Genomic DNA, 18,211 nt, shown 5'->3' with positions numbered 1-18,211 from the left:
CCCGTAAGCCGACAGCTGCACACGCACGCACACACGCACACACACACACACACACACACACAATCATACGCAAAGACGCTCACGCCCGACCACGCCCACTCGCACGCACTTGGTCTTCTTGAATCGTGTTTGTTCGTATACATTTTTACTTTGCATCGGGGTGCGTTCCCCACCCCTTCCTCACCCGCGGCTCGCTTTCGGGATTTCCGGAGACACAGAGGGAACGACGACGAGCGGACCTTCGCTCGTTTGCGCTCCCCCCTTCGTCCATTGCCATCATTGCCGGCGTGGCGATGCCGCTGCTGCCTCTCTCTTCCACGCTCACGAGTAGAGCGTGGGGGGATCCCACTTCGTCCATCACCGCCTTCAAGGTGCGCGAGAAGCACGAAGCAGGCATGCGCCTGCTACAAGGTGGGCTCGTCTATGAGGCAATCCAGCTCTTCCAGGAAGCGTCCTTCTTCGACGCCGAAAACGTACGGCCCATCGTGGCGCTCGCTGAGTGCTACGTCTTCCTGTGCGACCTGCGGTCCGCCGTTCGCTGCTACCGGCGGGCACTGTTGTCGCTGCACAAGAAAGATATGGATGACTACTGCCGCCGCGCTAACGAAAACCCGACCGACACTGTCGATGAGGTCTCTGCCACTCACAGCTGTCGCGTTGACGCGCCGAACTCACCCGAGAGGACGTGGCGGAATGGTGGTAAAACGCGTTCCTCTGACGTTCCAGATGATATGAGAGGAGGGACATGGGAGGCTCGCCTGAAGACGGCGCAGGACCCCGCGCCTGCATCCTTCCAGTCTGCCGGAGGTAGCAGTCCGTCAGACTGCTCTATCCAAGGCTTTGCGGACGGCCTACATTCAACGGAGATGGCCGCGCGCTTCTCCGAGCAACAGCCTTCTCTAGCGAAATCAGTCGACTCGGCTGCGAGCGAGGTTCCAGCGACGACGCTGAGCCTACCAGCACCAGGTGCAGCGCCCACCCTGAAGGACATACGCGCGCGCCTTGCGGGAGTGCTCGATGCCCTGGGACTGTCTCTGTATCAGCTCGGCAGCGTCGAGCAAGCTCTCCGTTGCACCAACGAGGCCCTGGAGCTGCTGGACGCCGCCGCACGGGTAGGCGAGGGTGAGGACGAGGACATACCCTCGAGCAAGTCGCCACAGTTCCTAGTCGACCCGACGATTGCGCTACATCGCGGCGTGTACCTGATAGCGCTGCAACGCGACGAGGAAGCAGAGGCGCTGCTTGAGGATCACTTCGCCATCTTTCCGCGCTGGCGTCCTCAGACGGCCGCGCTTCTGGTTCAGCTCTACTGCAACCGCCAAGCCTTCCGCAAGGCGCGAGTGCTGCTGGAGGCGCAGGAGGAGAAGGAGGCGTGTAACACGGACTCGAGCAAGGCGCCGATCGAAGTCCACGGCAACGTCCATGAGGGGCTGTGTAGTGCACGACGGAGGACTCTGGCCCCGTCGCTGCCGTCCAGCGCGGACGCACTGGGGTCGCTGGCGGTCGCCAAATACCTCTTCACCGAGCTGTATGCGCGCTACCGCACGGCAGCGCTCGCGAGCAACGATGAGGCCAGCATCACCCGCTGCCTCAGCATTTACTCGAATGACTTTGACCTGCTGTTCCGCCGAGCGCAGCTGAACGTCGCGGCGGGGAAGCACAAGCAGAGCGTCAAGGACCTGTTCCGCTGCGTGCGAGAGACGAACGGTGAACACAAGGAAGCGATTGAAGTGATGACGACGGTGCTCTTCACGATTGGCTCCTCCTTGAACGGCGAGGCCGAGGTTCAGGACGCGGTTACCTACTACTCTGAGTCGCTCAAGTGGCGCCCGGACAACGTGCTCGTGCTGCTGGCGCGTGGCGACTGCTATACCAAAATGGAGTGCTTTGAGGAGGCGCTCGCGGACTACGAGGCGGTCCTGGGCTTGGAGTCAGACCAGCGTGACGCGCGACAGCGAATCGCCTCGTTGCACGACCTGTGGGGCCGCAAGCTCTTCGCCCAGAACCAGCCGGAGCAGGCGGAGGTGGAGTTCACCAACGCCATCAAGACGGACGGTCGGAACCCGCAGTTTTACTATCATCGTGCTCTCTGCCGCCTCAAGCTCGATCAGGGACGCTACGCGTTGCGCGACGTGCTCTCCTGCAAGGAGCTCCACCCCACCGCACCGCACCTTCGTGCCTTTATTGCGCGGTACCTGGAGCCGGTGCAGCCGCCGGAGGCCAGCCAACGCCGCAACACGCCCCACGCTGCCAAGAGACGGGCTGCGGCGGCCTCAGTGTGTGCGGCACGCGCGCCGCCACCACTTAGTGACTGCGAAGAACTGCCCGCGTTGCAGCGGAGGCGTGATAGTGACACGGCCGACACCTCGTTGCACCCCGCCAACGGTGGCGCCTCGACAGCAACTGGCGTGCTTCCCAGGATCCAGCGCCGGGCATCGTTGCAAAAACGCTCTGCCGTCGTGGGGTGGGTGCAAGGCTGCCAAACGACGCTGCACCGACGTGAGACAGGGGTGCATGCCCCCGTGAAATAGGATGCATGTGTGCGCTGTTTGTGCGTATGCGACGCGGTTTTGCGCTGTTTCAAGAGTAGGGAGAGAAGAGGCAACCCTCCTCTTGCCCCTCTCCCCCCATCCCCCCGTGCGCACAACTGTGAACACCACGATAACGAAGAGGTAAGCCGAGAGCTGGTCCCTGCAAAGTGCCCCTTGTGCGTCTACCCCAACCCCAACCCCGCCTCTCTTCTCGCGTGGAATGTATAGTGTGAGTAGTAGTGGCGTGGGCCTTCTTTGTGTTTCTCATCTCTTACTTTTGCATCCACTCGGAACCGAATCTGTTCTGTTTCTTTCTTTAGTGTGTGCGTGCTCTCTCTTCCTGCAGTGCACACAGCTGCCGACGTTTGCTGCTCTCGTAATCCACTGCACCTCAGTCACTGCTGAGCCAAGTACGCACGCACACAAAAGAGCAGTGAGCAGTGCTTGCTGTGGTAAAGAGAAGAGCGACACCTCACCATCCCCCTTGCGCTGCGCTTGCCTCGTCTACTTCGTATTGCGGAGTCAGGGGCACGGTAGCGCGCTGCAGCGGACCTGCCGGACGGCGCGCGACGAATGCGCGTCGTCTTTTTGTCTCGTTCACTCACAAACTTGCCTCAAGGATGTGTATCGCCGCCGGAATCGGTCCGAGGACGTTGTGGCGGCGGCCCTGCTCCATCCTCCTCTTGTCTTACGCCCGCCATGTTGTTGACGGCCGCATCTACTCTTCTCCCTGCACCTCGCTTCGATGACCATACTGTCCGACGCCCACTCTCACCCGGCGCGCATCGCACCGCGTGCTACTCATATCAACGACAACGACGACAGCATGCAAACGACATACAAGATCGTCGTGTATTACCTCTCCCCCTCTCTCCACTGTGGCGGCCGCAAACGTTACATCGAACGCGCGCTCGCTGTTGTTTAAAGTTCGCTTCCTTTCAAGTGTCTTGTGCCGTGCACGACAGACTTTTCAGCGAGGCAGAGGAGCAAAAAAAAAAAAGAAAATGTTCCGCCGTGCCTTGGGAGCGTCTGCGGGGCGCAGCCTTTCTAGCATCTCTGCAGCGGTGTCTCGCCGCAGCTACACGGAGCTGTCGCACATGAAGTTTCCGGTGTATTACGGCGCCGTCGGTGTCGTGCTCGGGTATTTTGTAGTGATGTGGATTATCTTCCTGCGCATGGGCAGCAAGCACACCGCCCGCTCCGAGTTCAAGAACGACTACCTGCGTGTGTGGCGCCGCAGGCTCGGCACCGGCTACCAGTGGGCCGATGCTTGGGGTCCGCAAATGGACACCTTCTTTAAGGACCTTCCGGAGGAGGTCGAGTAAGTAGCGGATGCGAGGCTTCAGAATTAGCAGTTGTGCTCGGATTCACGACAAGCGATGACGACAGGAAGAAGACTTTCGTGTTGGCTAATATCGGAAGCATTGCCGCTTCAGCATCTATCACGCGCAGACTCGCTGGTCTCTGTCTTCTCTGCACAACGCCTCACGTGTTGCCTCTGCGGCTAAGAAGGGCGCTGTAGGTGATGACGGTGTGCGTGGTTATGCCGTGGGCCAGCGAATCCTTCAAGTGATCCGTGCGCCGCCCTGATCGTTCATTCTTCTTCGCTTTCTGACGACTCCATGAAAGGAAAACACACACGCACACACGTCGCTCGGTTTTGTCGCGGGTTCCTGACACCGGTGCGTCTGTGCAGATGCGTATGGGGTGAGGTGGTGTGCCTGCGTGCGTGTCTCCAGGAAATGTGCGCATGCGTCCTCTTCCTTGCCACGCGTCCGTGCGCACGGGCGCGCTCGCACACACGCTGTGGGTAGGAAGGGGGACAGAAGCAGGCCCCGCTCACTCGTGCTCTTCTTTTCGTGCTAGTAGACAGTATAAAACAGAAACGTGCAAAAAGAGGGAGCGTGCGAGAGGTGCAAAGTTGGGGGGGGGGGTGTTGGAGAGAGCCGTAGCCTTCGTTTATTGCTGTTGCGTTGGCGTCGTTAGTGCTTGTGCATTTTCTATGATGATGTGGGCACAGTTGTGCGTGTGTCTGTGCGTGCGTGTGCGAGGGAGGTGCGGTGTGCGTCTCGGGGTTCCTCTCTTCTCCCTCCTTTGTTTTCCTCCACTTGCACATCTTTCTCGGTTCATGTAAAACGGAAAAAGAAAAAAAGCAGAAACCGTAATAGTAGCCTTCTCAACAGCCAACGATGCTTGTGTGTGTGTGTGAGCGAGCGTGTCTTTGCATTTGCCTCCTCCTTGCGTATGCCTGTCTTCCGGTGTATACCTCCCTTTTCTTATAGCGAACTGCGCCGACTCAAACATGGACTCCGTTGCTGACGCACGTGCACAGCATTATGCAGACGCTTAAACCCCTCCCCCCGACGAGGAGGCGAGTAACGTCCACTTCTTTTTGTGCATGCAACGCCGCGGACATACGTAGACATAGGCGCACGCACAGTATGATTGGGAGAGTTGTTGAGCTGGGTGTGGTTCTTTAAAGGTTTTCTCTCTTCGTGCTGTCTTTGTTTCCTCTCTATGTTTCTCTCTCTCTCTCTCTCACTGTTTGCTTGTGTGTTTCGTCTTGGCGGCCTTCTCTCCCCACGTGTGACGCAACTCTTTCTCCTCCATCTATCACAAACAAAACGAAAAACGGCGCAGTAGCGACGCGAACGGACACATCGCACCGCACCACGTAAAAGAGGCACAAAGGGCAACGAAAAGGAAAGAAAAAGTGCCGCATCACAGCACGTCGAGGAGGTGGTGGGCCGGCTCTGGAAGACGTGTCTCTCGCGGCTGTCGTGCTGCACTTCCTGGTCCGTATCACGCTCCTCTTTCTTCTGTAAGGGCGCTGCGCGATGCATGCTCACGTGGGACAACTTCAGAGGCACAAACGAAAAGGAATCGAAACGGAGACGTGTTGCACGCCCCCCCCCCTCTCCCTCCCAGTCCACTGCACCCGCAGCGCCATCAAGAAATGGAGCATGGCAGACACGGTGAAAGAAAGGTAGAGTGGTTGTGCTGAAAGCCCCCTTTCGTTCTTCATGGACGGCAGCTGACTCTGCACTGGCGTGTCTTCCTCGCTTGCTCCGTTAGGGCTAAAGGATACACACTCCCATCGTTCTTGTTCCTCTGCTTTCCTCGTTTTTGTTTTTCTTCACCGTTGAACTCTTATCCACTCCGCCACTCCATCTTTGTGGTGGTCTCTCTCCGCCCGCTTGTGAAGTGCCACGACCACCTGCCCTCTCTCTCACTCCGCTACCAGTCGGCAAAAGCACAAAACAAAACGAAAACACCGCTTCGGGTGCTCTTCGCTCTCGATCTTGCTACCAAGACGGTAGGGAGAGGGGGACGGGGCAAAGACGGCTTTCTTTTCGCTCTCTCTCCCTGTATCCTTCCATCAGCCACCGCTTCGGAGCGGCGTTCGCAGACGAGGGGAGCACTTATCAAAGGGAAGCTCACATCTGTGATTGCGGGCGCTGCTCTCTGTACTGGGACACATCTCAGAGGACACTCCTTGGCCACCCTACCCTCCCCCCTCCCGCATGGACTGCTACCACAACCAAGGAAAAGCACTCGGGCCCCCACTAGTGCATCACCAATGTCGAAGCTGTTCCGAACGGTTGGTGCCAAGGGTTTTCAGCCCTTCGATTGGGCTAACGCGGCTCAGTACGCCTCGGGTACCACGCCCATGATGAGGGAGCCGGCCTGCTACATCAACGGCGCGTGGGTCGCAAGCGCGCTCTCGGACAAGACGGTGACCGTCGAGGATCCGTGTACAAACCAGATCATCGGGGCTATTCCATGCATGGGCTACGCGGAGACGACGGCCGCTATCGAGGCCGCCAGGGCTGTGTTCGAGAGCTGGAGAGAAGTCATGCCGCGTCAGCGCGCCGCAGCGGTGCGGCGCTGGGGAGAGCTCATGCGGAAGCACTGTGACGTAGTTGCAAACATTCTCTCTCGCGAATCCGGCAAGGTCATCGCGGAGGGAAAGGTTGAGGTGCTGTACGCGCAAGGTTACGCGGACTGGTACGCCGGCGAGGCGGAGCGGATCTACGGCGACATCATCCCCGGCCCTCGCCCAGGTGTGCAGACGACTGTCTTCCGGGAGCCGGTCGGCGTTGTGGGCATCATTACCCCGTGGAACTTCCCGGCAGCGATGATCATGCGTGCCGCCTGCGGTGCCATCGCGGCCGGCTGCACCGTCGTACTCAAACCTGCCGAGCTCACCCCGTTCACGGCCATGGCGCTTGCCCAGCTCGCCGACGAAGCCGGCATCCCGCCAGGCGTCTTCAACGTCGTCGCCGGTGATGCCCCCAAGATCGGCGACGCACTCGCCGAGTCCTTCGACGTGCGCAAGGTCTCTTTCACCGGCTCCACCCGCGTCGGCCAGCACCTCTACCGTCGGTGCTCCGAGACGATGAAGAAAGTCAGCATGGAACTTGGCGGCAACGCGCCCTGTATCGTCTTTGAGGATGCCGACCTGCCTCGTGCCGCTGATCAGCTCATCGCCGCAAAGTTCCGCAACGCGGGCCAAACGTGCATCTGCGTGAACCGCGCGCTCGTGCAGGCGAGTGTCTATGAGGAGTTCAAGAGCCTCGTGGCCGACCGGGTGCGCGCGCTGAAGGTGGGCAACAGCTTTGACCCCGCCGTGAAGGTAGGTGCCATGATTGGAAGTGCCACGCTAGAGCGCATGACTCGCGTGGTGGAGGATGCTGTGGAGAAGGGGGCCACGCTGATGGTGGGTGGAAAGGCTGTGAAGGGCGGTGGCTACTTCTTCGAGCCGACGCTGCTCACTAACGTGCCGCACGACGCAACGCTGTGCTGCCACGACGAGCTCTTCGGCCCTGTTCTGCCCCTTGTGCCCTTCGACACGGAAGATGCTGCCGTAAAGATGGCCAACGACACTCGAGCCGGGCTGGCCTCGTACTTCTTCACCAGCGATTACCGTCGCCAGCACCGCGTTGCGCGGGCCTTGCGCTACGGCATGGTGGGTGTCAACGACAGCGCCCTTTCTAGTCCAGCGGCTCCGTTTGGCGGGGTCAAGGAGAGTGGGCTCGGCCGGGATGGGTCCAAGTATGGCATTGAATCCTTTGTCGACATCAAGTACGTCCTCTTCTCGACTGTCTAGGGGGCAGGCGTGTCCAGGCGAAGGGAAAGGGAAAGGGCAAGGACGAGGGGTTTCGTGCAGCTCACGTAGCGCATCCTTGCTCTTGCTTCCTTTTCAGGGAGCGTGCCCTCGCCTCGGCTATCCTTCCATTGATTTCGCGCACACTGCACGTCTCGGACGCACGCGCACACCATCTTCCTGTTCCACGGCGCTTGACTCTTACTCATCTTCAGAGTCAATTCCGTGCATCTGCGATGATTGTCGACCGGAGGGACACGCGCCTAGGCACCCGCGCGCGCGTGCCCTTTTCCTCCTGTCTCTTTTGCGTATCGCTGGCCGCTCCTCCCTTTGTCTTCCACTTTTTTTTTCGTATTGCTTGTCTGCCCAGTTTTGCATCCCCTATCGTCTGCCCTCTTCGAGTACCTTCGTCGCGCGCTTCTGCCTCCTCTACCCGGTTATTATCGCCTTTATCGGGCGTTGTCGCAGGGAGAATCACCACCACTTCTTCCCCCCTGTTCGACCTTGCTCTCTCCTGTGAAAGAACGAGCGAGTTGCTCTCTTGCCCTTGCGCGGGAGCACGGCATATGCAATCTCTTGCTCTCACGCACGCAAACACACTTCAGTACGGCTCCCAAGGCTGTGATTTGGGGGCGCTGTGGGTCGCCCGCTTCTTTTGTGCCAGTAAGCCCAAACACGCCGTGGCGAGGCTAGGCAATATATACAAGCGTCTTGCAGTTCACCTTCGCTACTGCCCATCCACTCCTCCTCCCACGTGCGCCTCGCAAGCCCTGTGCCTCACGTGGTTCATTTCCATCACCGTCTTGCTCTCTCTCTCTGCCGTTCGCTGGATGTGCTTCTTCCCGGTGAAAGCCTACTGTTCTACTGCTTCACCTCATTCGATCATCTTCCTCTCACCTCTGTGCTGTAGAGTTTTCTCTCCTGACGCGCTCGGCCTCGCACGAATCACTGCATCATCACCCTGCCCTTAGTATCACGGTGCTTCCTATCGCCTTCCAACTGCTCGTTCTTACCCTCTGATTCTTGGCATCTAGAGCTCTTTCGCCCATTGGGCGTGTGCGCTTCCGAGCATCGACGCTCTCACTTACTCGCTTCCCTCTTTTCGCGGTCTTGTCCTCTCACGGCGACATCGTTGTTTCGCGTAAGGCAGGCCCCCTCTTTCGTACCTCTCTCTGCGTGTGCGTGCCACGCCTCTATCGCTCATGTATCCATGGCTTTCACCTGACTTTGTTGTCTTTCTATTCTCTGCAGTGCTGTGGTACTTACCCCCGCTTCTCCTTTAGAGCTGCACACCGGTGCGCGAGCGAGCAAGATGCCTCCACGCTCATCGCACGCCGTGGTGACGCTGGCTGCAGCGCTGCTGCTGGCGATGTTTGCCTGCAGCCACTCGGGCCACGCGCTATGCCCCTCTAACGGGAACACCCACACAGTCTACGTCACGTCTAACATGGGCGATAACATTTGGTCCTTTGACACTCTCGGCAACTACCTCGGCCCGGTGCTCAACAAAGCCTCTTTCCCACCCGGCGTGCGCGTCGACAAGCTCCGCTCCATGCGCTTTGGCCCGCAGGGCCACCTCTACGTGTCCAGCGCTCGCGGCTCCTACAGCCGCGTCTTCGCCGTCAGCGGCAACGGCCTGCTGAACGGCACGATGGAGGAAAACTGTACCCGCGACTACCTCTTCACCGTGATTGAGCAGGACAAGGAGAACCCGTTTCTGGATCACCCGTACGACATCACCTTCCACCCAGCGACCGAGGACATGTACGTGTCGAACCAAAACTCGGTGACCGTCACGCGGTACACGCGCTACCGGACCGCGGACGTGACGCCGAAGGCCGGCGCCGGCGGATCTCAGCACGCCTTCTATCCGGCCTGGAAGCCGGCCAAGAACGTCAAGGCCGCCGTTGAGGCCGACGAGGAGACGGTGTCGGCGGAGGAGACGGTGGTGGCGCCGAAGAACATCCCAGACAGCTCCGGTCTCTTTGCCTCGTCGTGGAGCTCGTCCTACTCGATGAGCTCCGTGCGTGGCCTCGCCATCTCGCCGCTGCTGCCGCGCGCGCTGGTCGAGGGCGGCGCCCCCTCCGGCGTCTTCGCTGTGACAAACGAGTCGACGATGTACTACCTGCTCGTGTGTGACGTGTCGAGCAACACCGTGCACGTTTTCGACCCCGAGAGCGGCGAGCGCCTCTTTGGCTTAAACGTGCCGTCCCCGATTCAAGTGATGTTTCCGAACCGCTACTACATCAGTGACTCGTCGTCGCTATCCGTCTCCGCTGCCGGCGTCCACACGCAGCGCTTCGACGTGCCGTACATTTACGTCACGAGCAAGGAGGACGGCATGGCGTACATGGTGCGCTTCTCCTCCCGCCAGGGAAACACGAACAACAACGGCATGCAGGGCGGCGCCTTTGGCGAGGACTTCATCCGGGCACATCGCCTCTATACCATCAACCACCCCACCCCACTGCACGCGGCGAGCGGCATCTACGAGAATTCCGCCCGTGATGTGCTGCTCATCGCCGATCGCAACGGCCGCCGCATCTACTCCTACGCGTCTCCATTTCTGACCGACTACACAAGCGGCTACGGACCTTCTCCGTTCCTTGGCTTCTTTGTGAAGCATCTGCCGGATCAGCCGGAGTTCATCATGTCGACGCTGCTTGAGCACCAGGAAAACATCCCGTTTTGCTATGAGCTAAACAAGGACGGAAAGTTCCGCTACGTTGCGCTGTGCACAGCGGCGTCGATCTGGTCCGTCGCGCTCGCGCTCGTTCTCATCCTGGTGCCGTCTTTCATTGCGTACCGCCAAATCCAGAACTGCATGTACGGGCAAAAGCAACAGCGACGCCAGCGCTATCTGGATGAAGATGCGAGCGCCTTGTATGGGAGCGGCAGTAGCTCGCCGCTACTTGGACGCCGGGCGCCCAACTACGGCTCTGCCTAGTGACTCCGGCCCTCGTGGCGAAAAACGGCAGAGAGAGGAGGAAAAGGGAAAGGGAAAGACGAGTCGTTGCGCAGTTCTCGCTCGCTGGCCGGCGACTCTTCGCCTCTCTCTCGCTCTCGCTCTCTATCCCTCGCCAGCACAACCCCACCAAAAGAAGCGTTTCACTCTTTTCGAATATGGGGGAGAGAGAAGAAGAGATGGCAGCGGCGCCGCGAGGAGGAACATGTGGCAGCGATGCCATAAGGGATTCGGGAAGGACTCGCGCGCGCCCCCCTGCAGGGGCTTGTGCATCCCATATATTGCCTGCCTTCTCCCTGTCTCTCTGCCAGTCCCGCGCTGATCATCGCGCATCGCTTTCTCTACTCGAGCAGCGCGTCTTTCTCTCCCTCCCCCTCTTCCTCCTTCTGCATATAAAAACACAGCGAGAGAGCAAAACAACAGAAAAGGGAGCGTGGGGGGGCCGAAACCAAGCGCGCACATATAAACGGCATAACGTTTTGTGTGCGAAGGTCAGACGACGCTAAAGCAACGCGAGTACCAACGTCGTGTTGAAGCTTGATGAGGGACGACTGCTGCTCGCGGCGCCAGTGGTGGCCTTCTTTCTCTAATTGTGTGCGTTCAGTGTTATCGGTGTCTGTTTGCCCGTGCGCGTGTGCGTGTTTCTGTCGGTGTTGAGCTGAACAGCCTTGTGGCCTTTGATCGTTGCGCCCATGGCTTCCACTAATTCGTTGCCCTCGTGTGTATGTGTGTGCGCCTTTACAACTTTCGTTACTCGCACACTTCTCCCCCTCTTTTCCTTCCGATTCACCTGTTTTCGCACGTCTCCGTTGCAGAGGCGAGCGGGAAGGACGACAAGCGAACAACACAGCAAAAAGAATCGAGTACTTGCACATACAGGTGTGTGTGTGTGTGTGTGTGTGTGTGTGTGTGGCTGGTGGTGGTGGTTGGGGGGCGGCAAAGCAGGCCAGCGAAGGGCGGAACAGCACGCTTTTCTGCCCTTTTCCCTCTTGTGCCCTTTCTGCACTCCACATCGGCATCTGCTCACGTGCGATGCTGCGGGAACGCGCGGCAGGCATGGGCATCACCTCCCCTCCTCTCGTGTCTCTCTCTCCAGCTGGTGGCGACCGTCACTGCCGTTCCGTTTTGTCTTCTTCCTATCTCCAGCCTCAGGACAGTCACTCCCGTTGCACGGACCATGAACCCATGGACGCTTCGCACTCGCTCTCCCTCCCTTCCTCGATCTGCTTTGCTACTGCCTATCGTTGTCGACCCGATTTCTCTCATTCTTTTTTTTTCTCGGTTTCTGCCTCTTGGTGCGGTCGCACTCGTCGCCCTCTCGTTTTGTGCAACTGCGCGACATCCCTCACTACTCTGCTTCCACGAAACCATGCGTACGCGCGCATCACCACCTTCGAGCAAGTGTGAGGAAGGAAGAAAAAACGAGGTGCACAATAAGCCACCCATACACACTCGCGCGAAAGAGAGGGGAGGGGGACAACCAAACCGGCGTACGCCACTCGTTCACAACGATCAGGGAGACTGCTGACTGAGCGTGTGTGTGTGTGTTCCCGACAGTGCCCTTGCAGGGGCGGCAGCCGCAATGAACCGTGCCTCAGTGCGTCTGCTCGGGAACTACTCCCGAACGTCTGGCGCTCAACAGCACTCACAGGCAGCACACACGCCGTCTTTCTCGGCCACTCGTTCTTCTTCTGTTCTCGGTTCGTTGGTGCGTATGCGTAATCAGTTCCATCGACTGCGACACGCCCAACAGCAGCAGGCGATCGCAGCTGTGTTGGCGCGGTACCAACTGCAGCCAGCACTGAGGACGCCTGCACCCTCCACTTCTCGGGCAGCAGGTCAGATCGATGGGGACGATTCGGTCGGTCAAGAGGGCAGCGGTGACACTGGCGGCTCCACCGCTTCGTCTGTTCTTCAAACCGCCATCATCCTCTGCACCGAGGCGCTGCGGCTTCTTAACGGTGAGGTGCGCTGCCGTGATAATCTTTCGGATGTGCCGAAAAGCTCCCCTATGTACGGGTCAGAGATCGGAAAGCTGCTCAACATTGCCGCAGCCTTTGGCGCCTCGACTACCTTCCCTCGCGTGCAGCACGCCCTTCATTGGATCAAGCTCAACAAGGAGTCGCTGCAAACTCCTCGGCAGGTGATGTCGCTATGCATGCCCTTGCTCAACTTGGGCGATGGACGGACGGCTGGGGTGGCGTTTGTACTCGAGGAGCTTTACGAGCCTCTCCTGCTTGCGCTGCAAGACGTGGCCTCCACCTCACTTGAGTCAGCAGCGGAGTCGGCAAACAACGCCCCCAGCGATGCTACGGCTGCCGTGCAGCAGCATCTGGTGGCCATTACGTCCGCCATGGGTATGGTGGCGAAGTGGTCCAGTCTGCGGCTCGGCAGCAAGTCGAAGGACTCGCTCACATCATTGCCTTCGGAGGTGCACACGGCAGCGAAGTCAGATGCGACGGCCGAAGAGCTGGATAAGATGCTGAGGGTTGCCGAGGCGTGTGCGGCAGCGCTCAGGCGCCAGAGCGACCGCTGCCGTGGCACCGGCCCCGATGAGGCTTTTGCGGCGATGGCGCACCTGTCCCCGTCCGACGTGCTGCAGTGGATTCAGTGCCTCCATGGGCTCGAAAAGATGTACGCGTTGGTAGCCCCCACACTGGGGGTCTCTCGTGCTCAAGCGGAGACCGCATCGCGGCGCCTTCTCCTGTGCTACCGTGCCTTGCTTCCCTTGACACAGCGCACCCTGGAGTTGACCGGCGGAGGTGGCGGTGCGACTGTCGCCGCTGCGAGCAGTACCACCTTGGCAACGGGGGCGACTGCCGCGAACGTGCGGGTGACGGATGTGGTGGAGCTCATTCAGGTGGGCTTGCAGACCAGCATTGAACCCACCCATGTGGACCTAGCGCTTTCCTACGGTCTGCAGGCACTGCCCGGGGCACTGGCCTCAGCCACAGTCAAAGATCTCAGCGATGCCGCGCAGGTCGTGAACAAGGTGCGACAGAAGCGGCCGTCTGCTCTCCCAGCACCGCTGCTGCTCTCTATTCAGGCTGCCTTTCGTCCCGCTTTATTTCTCTTGCGAGAGACGCACGCCCTGCAGCTCCGCGCGTCGGACTGCGGCGTTCTTCTTTCGAGCCTTTCTCGCTGGGAGGAGGTTCCGGGGGTGACGGTCAGCGCCGACATAGTCGAGCTTCTATCCCAGCGCTTCGGGGAGCAAATGCACGTCGTTGGCGCAAGCCAACTTGTGCCCTTTGTGGCGTCCCTTGCTCGTTTCGAGGAGCGGAATCGCTCGCCGCAGCGTGGCGGTGCTGCAGGTCACGCAGTTGAAAATGCAGCGGTGCTTGACGAGGATCTGGCGGGTGACGGTGCTCAACTGGCCTACTCAGGCGTCGCATGGAAGACGTCAGAGGGCCGAGCAGACGGTCTCACGTCCTCACCGGTTCACGGAGCACGCACCCGCGGTGCTGAAGGGGTGCGGTACCGCTTCTGCACGACTTCACGTGTTGTGTCGCAGTGCGTTCAGCGCGCCATTGTCCTGGCCGGCGACATTGAGACCCCTGGTGATCCAGCGGTACCCCCGCGTCTTTCCGCCGCGGATGCAGCGCAGCTGCTGACCCACTTTGTGCAGCTATCCGCTCCGCAGTGCGCGGACTTCTTCAACAAGGTCGAGCCACTGCTCGTGCCGGCCATGCAAGGCAGTGCCGACACGCCGTCCCCCGCTTCAGCAGCGATCCGCCTGCGTGTAGTGACGGGAGACGCCGTCCAACGGTTTGTGCGGTACGCTGCTCAGCAGCGAGAGCACACGTGGGCACAGCGCACAAATTCCACCACGCAGGAGACCAGGAAGGAGGCCTCTGTCGTCGAGGTGCGACGCGCTACTGCCTTGCTAAGCGGTATGTCACGTGATCTTACCAAGCTCATCCGCGAGGCTGCTACCCCGAAGGATCTGGTGCTGGCGTGTTCGCTGTTGCGCCGTCGGCTGCTGGACAAGGGTGCAGCGGCTGGTGCCGTAGTCGACAGCGACGAGGGAGCACGGAAGAAGCTAAAGAGCACCAAGACAAGCACCGCCGTCGCGCGCGCGCGAGCGCGAGCGTGGACGCGAAAGGAGCTGGAGCTGGCTACCGTCTTCGCCGCACAGGCGGCGAAAATGGCACCCAAATGCAAGGGCGTAGAACTGGGTGCGCTTGCCAGCGTCACGTCTTCCCTGTGCACTGCAGGCGTGCTGCCCCGGTCAGTGGCACAGGAGTTCATGCGCGCCGTGTGGGCCCGCTGCGCAGCCGGGCTTGCTGTCGCCTCGAGGGGCGAGGCCGCGGGACCAGAGGCTGCTGCAGCGCTTACGCTCAGCTTGGAGAACTGCAAAACTATCATGGATGCGTCTCGCTCGGCCCACCTGGCGCGGACCGTGCCCCCGGTCATTTTTTTGGAGGCCTTTGCCGCCCAATGCAGTGAGCTCCGGGAGGGGCGTTTGGGCGTGGTCGGCGGGGAGGAGTCGCCCTCGACCGCGCGCGGGACGGCACGAGCGTACGCGGAGGCGGTCACGAAGCTGCGCCGCACCGCGGACTTGGGGCGGTCACTCGTGTCCTACTTCGGGTCGCTGCGGCCGTCTCGCGGCGCGGCGGAAGGCGACGCGGCGATGCAGAGCACAACCTGGCGAGAAGCCCAGGTAAGTGCGCTAGAGTCCTACCTCGAGGTTGCCCATTCTGTGGCGGAAGCTTACGCGACGGAGGCCACGCTCTCCGAAACGTGGTGGGCCGAGTTGGATGGCGGTAGCCCGCCGCCGATGCCGCTGGAGCTGCTCAGCACAACCGCCAACGTGATGGCACAGATTTATCGACTGGTGCACCGCCGCGTCGGCTCGACGAAGCGAGTCAGCAGCATACCCGCAACGGCGCCGACCGTCCCCGACGAAGTGCCGGACGCAGAGGGCGATGTTCTGGACGGCAGCTTGGCCGCGGTGGATGACGCCGGAGCAGCGGTTCTGTCCGAGTTGGAGAGCAAAGTGCTCGAGGATGATGTGGAGCCATCGCTTCTCGTCGACGACTCGCCGGCAAACCTTTTCACTGCCACTCTTGACCAAGCAGTCCATGACATTCTGGGACTGCTGGGCGACACGATTGTGGCTCTCGCCAGACAGCAACAGCAGCAGCTCTCTTCGAGCGTCTCTGCAAATGTGTCGGGCGAGACAGCCACAGAGGACTACGGCGGGCGGCTCACAACTGCGCCAGGTCATGCCTTGGTGCAGAACCCAAAGCACCTCCTGATGCTCTTGCGGGCCTTCGAGACAGTCGATCACCCGCACCCGGAGATGCTGTACAGCGTGTTGCCGGAGCTGCGCGGCTGCGCTGACCGGCTCGACCCCTTGGAACTGTCACTGCTCATTCGCGCCTTGACGCAGCTAGGCGCGTGGAACAGCCGCCTGCTGAGCGCGCTTGCCACCGCCGTGGCGTCGAAGATGAATCAGTGCGAGCTGCGGCAATGCTACACACTGCTGCACGGGCTGTGCCGATCTGGCTGCACCAGTCCAGACACGTATGTGGAGCTGCGGTCGACACCGCACAGGGACTGGGATTCTGGCCGCGGAGGTGCCTCGAACAAGGCGGCGGCGCAGGAGCCGTTGCAGCGTTTGGCGGAGAACACGCTGCTCCGCCTGGACGCATTCGTGCGCACCAAGGACGCCTTTATGTCTCTTTCGCGGACGGCCGCGGTGGCGGACTTGGTGGGTGTGGTAAAGGCCCTGCGCTTCTTTCACGCGCCGCCGCCAGCGACATACGACGCTTTCGTGGTACTCGCCGTTCGCAGACTCGCCTCTCAGGCGAAGCTTCTGTCGCTCGGAACGGTTGTGCAGCACACCATGGCGCTGCTCAACGCCGTATCGGAGCTTCGGCAGCCGGAGCAGCAACGTGTGTCGGCGCAGGCGTTGTGGACGGTGCTGCGCCGCGCGTTCGCGTCGTCGACTGAAGCCGGTGAACCAGGAGCGTTGACAGCAGCCGCGGGGGATGCGTTCGCCGGCGTGCTGCACCTGCCCGCGTGCTGGGAACTCACCCGATTTGCCGCCTTGCATTCCTTGCAATACGGCCGAGAGGCGACGCGGGATTTTTTTGCACCTATCGCCGCCTCAACCACGGAGCAGCGAGCGGTCAGTTGCGCACATCTGACTCAGACGCGTCTTGCAAGGTTCATCGACACGTACGCATCGGACCTCACGGCCCACACACGCTCACCTTCACCTCCCTTGACGGCCGCTGAGCGGGCTGCTCTCCGTCGATATGCGCTTCACGCCTCACCGTGCTTGGTCCGCGGCGATCGCGAGCTTGACGTCTACATGTGCGCACCCCTGAAGCTTGCTCGCTTGATCGCGGACGGTGACCCAACCACACTCGTGCACGCTGCCACTACGGCCGCTCCGGCAGCGCAAGCGAGGCGGTGTATACGGCTGCTTGCGTGTCTCCTCCGCACCGACTTGTGGCCTCCCTCAATCTCGGCTGCGACGGCCGACACACAAATGCTCGTCGCTGCGCTGCTGCGGCTGTGGACGGCGGCGGAGCTTCACGGCCTCCTGCGACATTCGCCAGGCGCCTTCTCGACAGAGGAGTTGCTGGTGCTGGCGGCTGCCGCCGATCGTGTGCACCAGCACAGCGTCGATGCCGGCAACTTGCAGGACGACTTTGCCGTGACTGTGCGCCAGCTGTGTGCTGCCACGACGGAGTGGCGCCTGCCTGCTGCCGTGGATGCTTGGATGCTGTTCGCCATGCCCTTTATGGCGAGCTCGTCGATGCCGTCAGCCGCGCTGACGAACTTCAGCGACGAACTCTTCTTGATGCTTGTGGCGAGCGGCGACGTGCTTGTAACGAGGTTCGCGCACGCACAACGGTCATGGGCTACGCGTGGGGCACGAATGCTGCCGGAGCTGCTGCGTCTGTTTCGCGGTCCTGGCCAGCTGGATGTGGCCATGTTGCAATCGGGGGCTGTCGGTAGCGACACGCTATCTTTCGCGCTTCCACACACTGCCGCCGACGCCCCGGCCGCAAGGGCACGCTTTTTAGAGATGTACAAGGAGCTGCTCCGCTGCTTTACTTTGTGCCTCGCTTGAACTCACGGAGCCGTGCCTGGGTAAGCGCTCTTGCGCGTTCATGGGCTGTTGGCTGATTGCCGTGCTTGCGTGTGGGTGTGGGTGTGTATGTGGGGGTGGGGCGGGGGGTTTTTCCTCGTCTAGTGCGTTTCGCATTGTCCCCCTCTTCGTTCACCTTCTTGCACGGTATGCGAGCCTCCGGAGGCGCCCTTCACATCATAAAGCGGCACGCACATACGGGATGCGGGCGGTGAAGAAGGCAGGAAGACGAGGCAATGGCTGCCGTCTTCGTCGTCCTTCCTTCCTCGCAGCTTCTCATTCGCCATCGATGCGCCGCATTTCTCTCTGGATAGTGCGGCTGTGTCTGCGGTGCGCACCCACACCGCACGGTGTTCGATGATGCGCAGACGACCGTCTGACGCCTACACCTCTTTAGCGCACCTTCGTGCTTTCTTCATCAGCCGTGTGCATCAACTCATGCTCCGCCGCGCACGGCAAGTGCCCTTCTTCTCCCCCGCTCTTCCTCATGCTTCTCGTGCGTT

General features: G+C 60.7%; 5 protein-coding genes across 5 annotated transcripts; all 5 read left to right on the top strand.

The window, feature by feature from the left end:
- Positions 1–293: 293 nt before the first annotated feature.
- LDBPK_361860 (hypothetical protein, conserved) lies at positions 294–2,531 on the top strand (the record flags this gene model as incomplete). The annotated part of the gene is made up of 1 exon (XM_003865253.1): positions 294–2,531. The coding sequence occupies one exon, from the start codon at positions 294–296 to the stop codon at positions 2,529–2,531; it is 2,238 nt and encodes a 745-aa protein (XP_003865301.1).
- A 1,004-nt stretch (positions 2,532–3,535) lies between these two features.
- LDBPK_361850 (hypothetical protein, conserved) lies at positions 3,536–3,856 on the top strand (the record flags this gene model as incomplete). Its single annotated transcript, XM_003865252.1, has 1 exon — positions 3,536–3,856. One exon carries the CDS (start codon positions 3,536–3,538, stop codon positions 3,854–3,856), a length of 321 nt encoding a protein of 106 aa, XP_003865300.1.
- Positions 3,857–6,111: 2,255 nt separating this feature from the next.
- Positions 6,112–7,641, top strand: LDBPK_361840 (aldehyde dehydrogenase, putative; the record flags this gene model as incomplete). Its single annotated transcript, XM_003865251.1, has 1 exon — positions 6,112–7,641. The coding sequence occupies one exon, from the start codon at positions 6,112–6,114 to the stop codon at positions 7,639–7,641; it is 1,530 nt and encodes a 509-aa protein (XP_003865299.1).
- A 1,309-nt stretch (positions 7,642–8,950) lies between these two features.
- On the top strand, positions 8,951–10,585 carry LDBPK_361830 (hypothetical protein, conserved; the record flags this gene model as incomplete). The annotated part of the gene is made up of 1 exon (XM_003865250.1): positions 8,951–10,585. One exon carries the CDS (start codon positions 8,951–8,953, stop codon positions 10,583–10,585), a length of 1,635 nt encoding a protein of 544 aa, XP_003865298.1.
- Positions 10,586–12,185: 1,600 nt separating this feature from the next.
- On the top strand, positions 12,186–17,690 carry LDBPK_361820 (hypothetical protein, conserved; the record flags this gene model as incomplete). The annotated part of the gene is made up of 1 exon (XM_003865249.1): positions 12,186–17,690. One exon carries the CDS (start codon positions 12,186–12,188, stop codon positions 17,688–17,690), a length of 5,505 nt encoding a protein of 1,834 aa, XP_003865297.1.
- Between the last annotated feature and the right edge of the window lie 521 nt (positions 17,691–18,211).

Source organism: Leishmania donovani, chromosome 36 (genome assembly GCF_000227135.1).
Source record: "Leishmania donovani BPK282A1 complete genome, chromosome 36".
In the NCBI taxonomy this organism is placed as follows: domain Eukaryota; phylum Euglenozoa; class Kinetoplastea; order Trypanosomatida; family Trypanosomatidae; genus Leishmania; species Leishmania donovani.
This window is presented reverse-complemented; position numbering and strand designations above follow the sequence as displayed.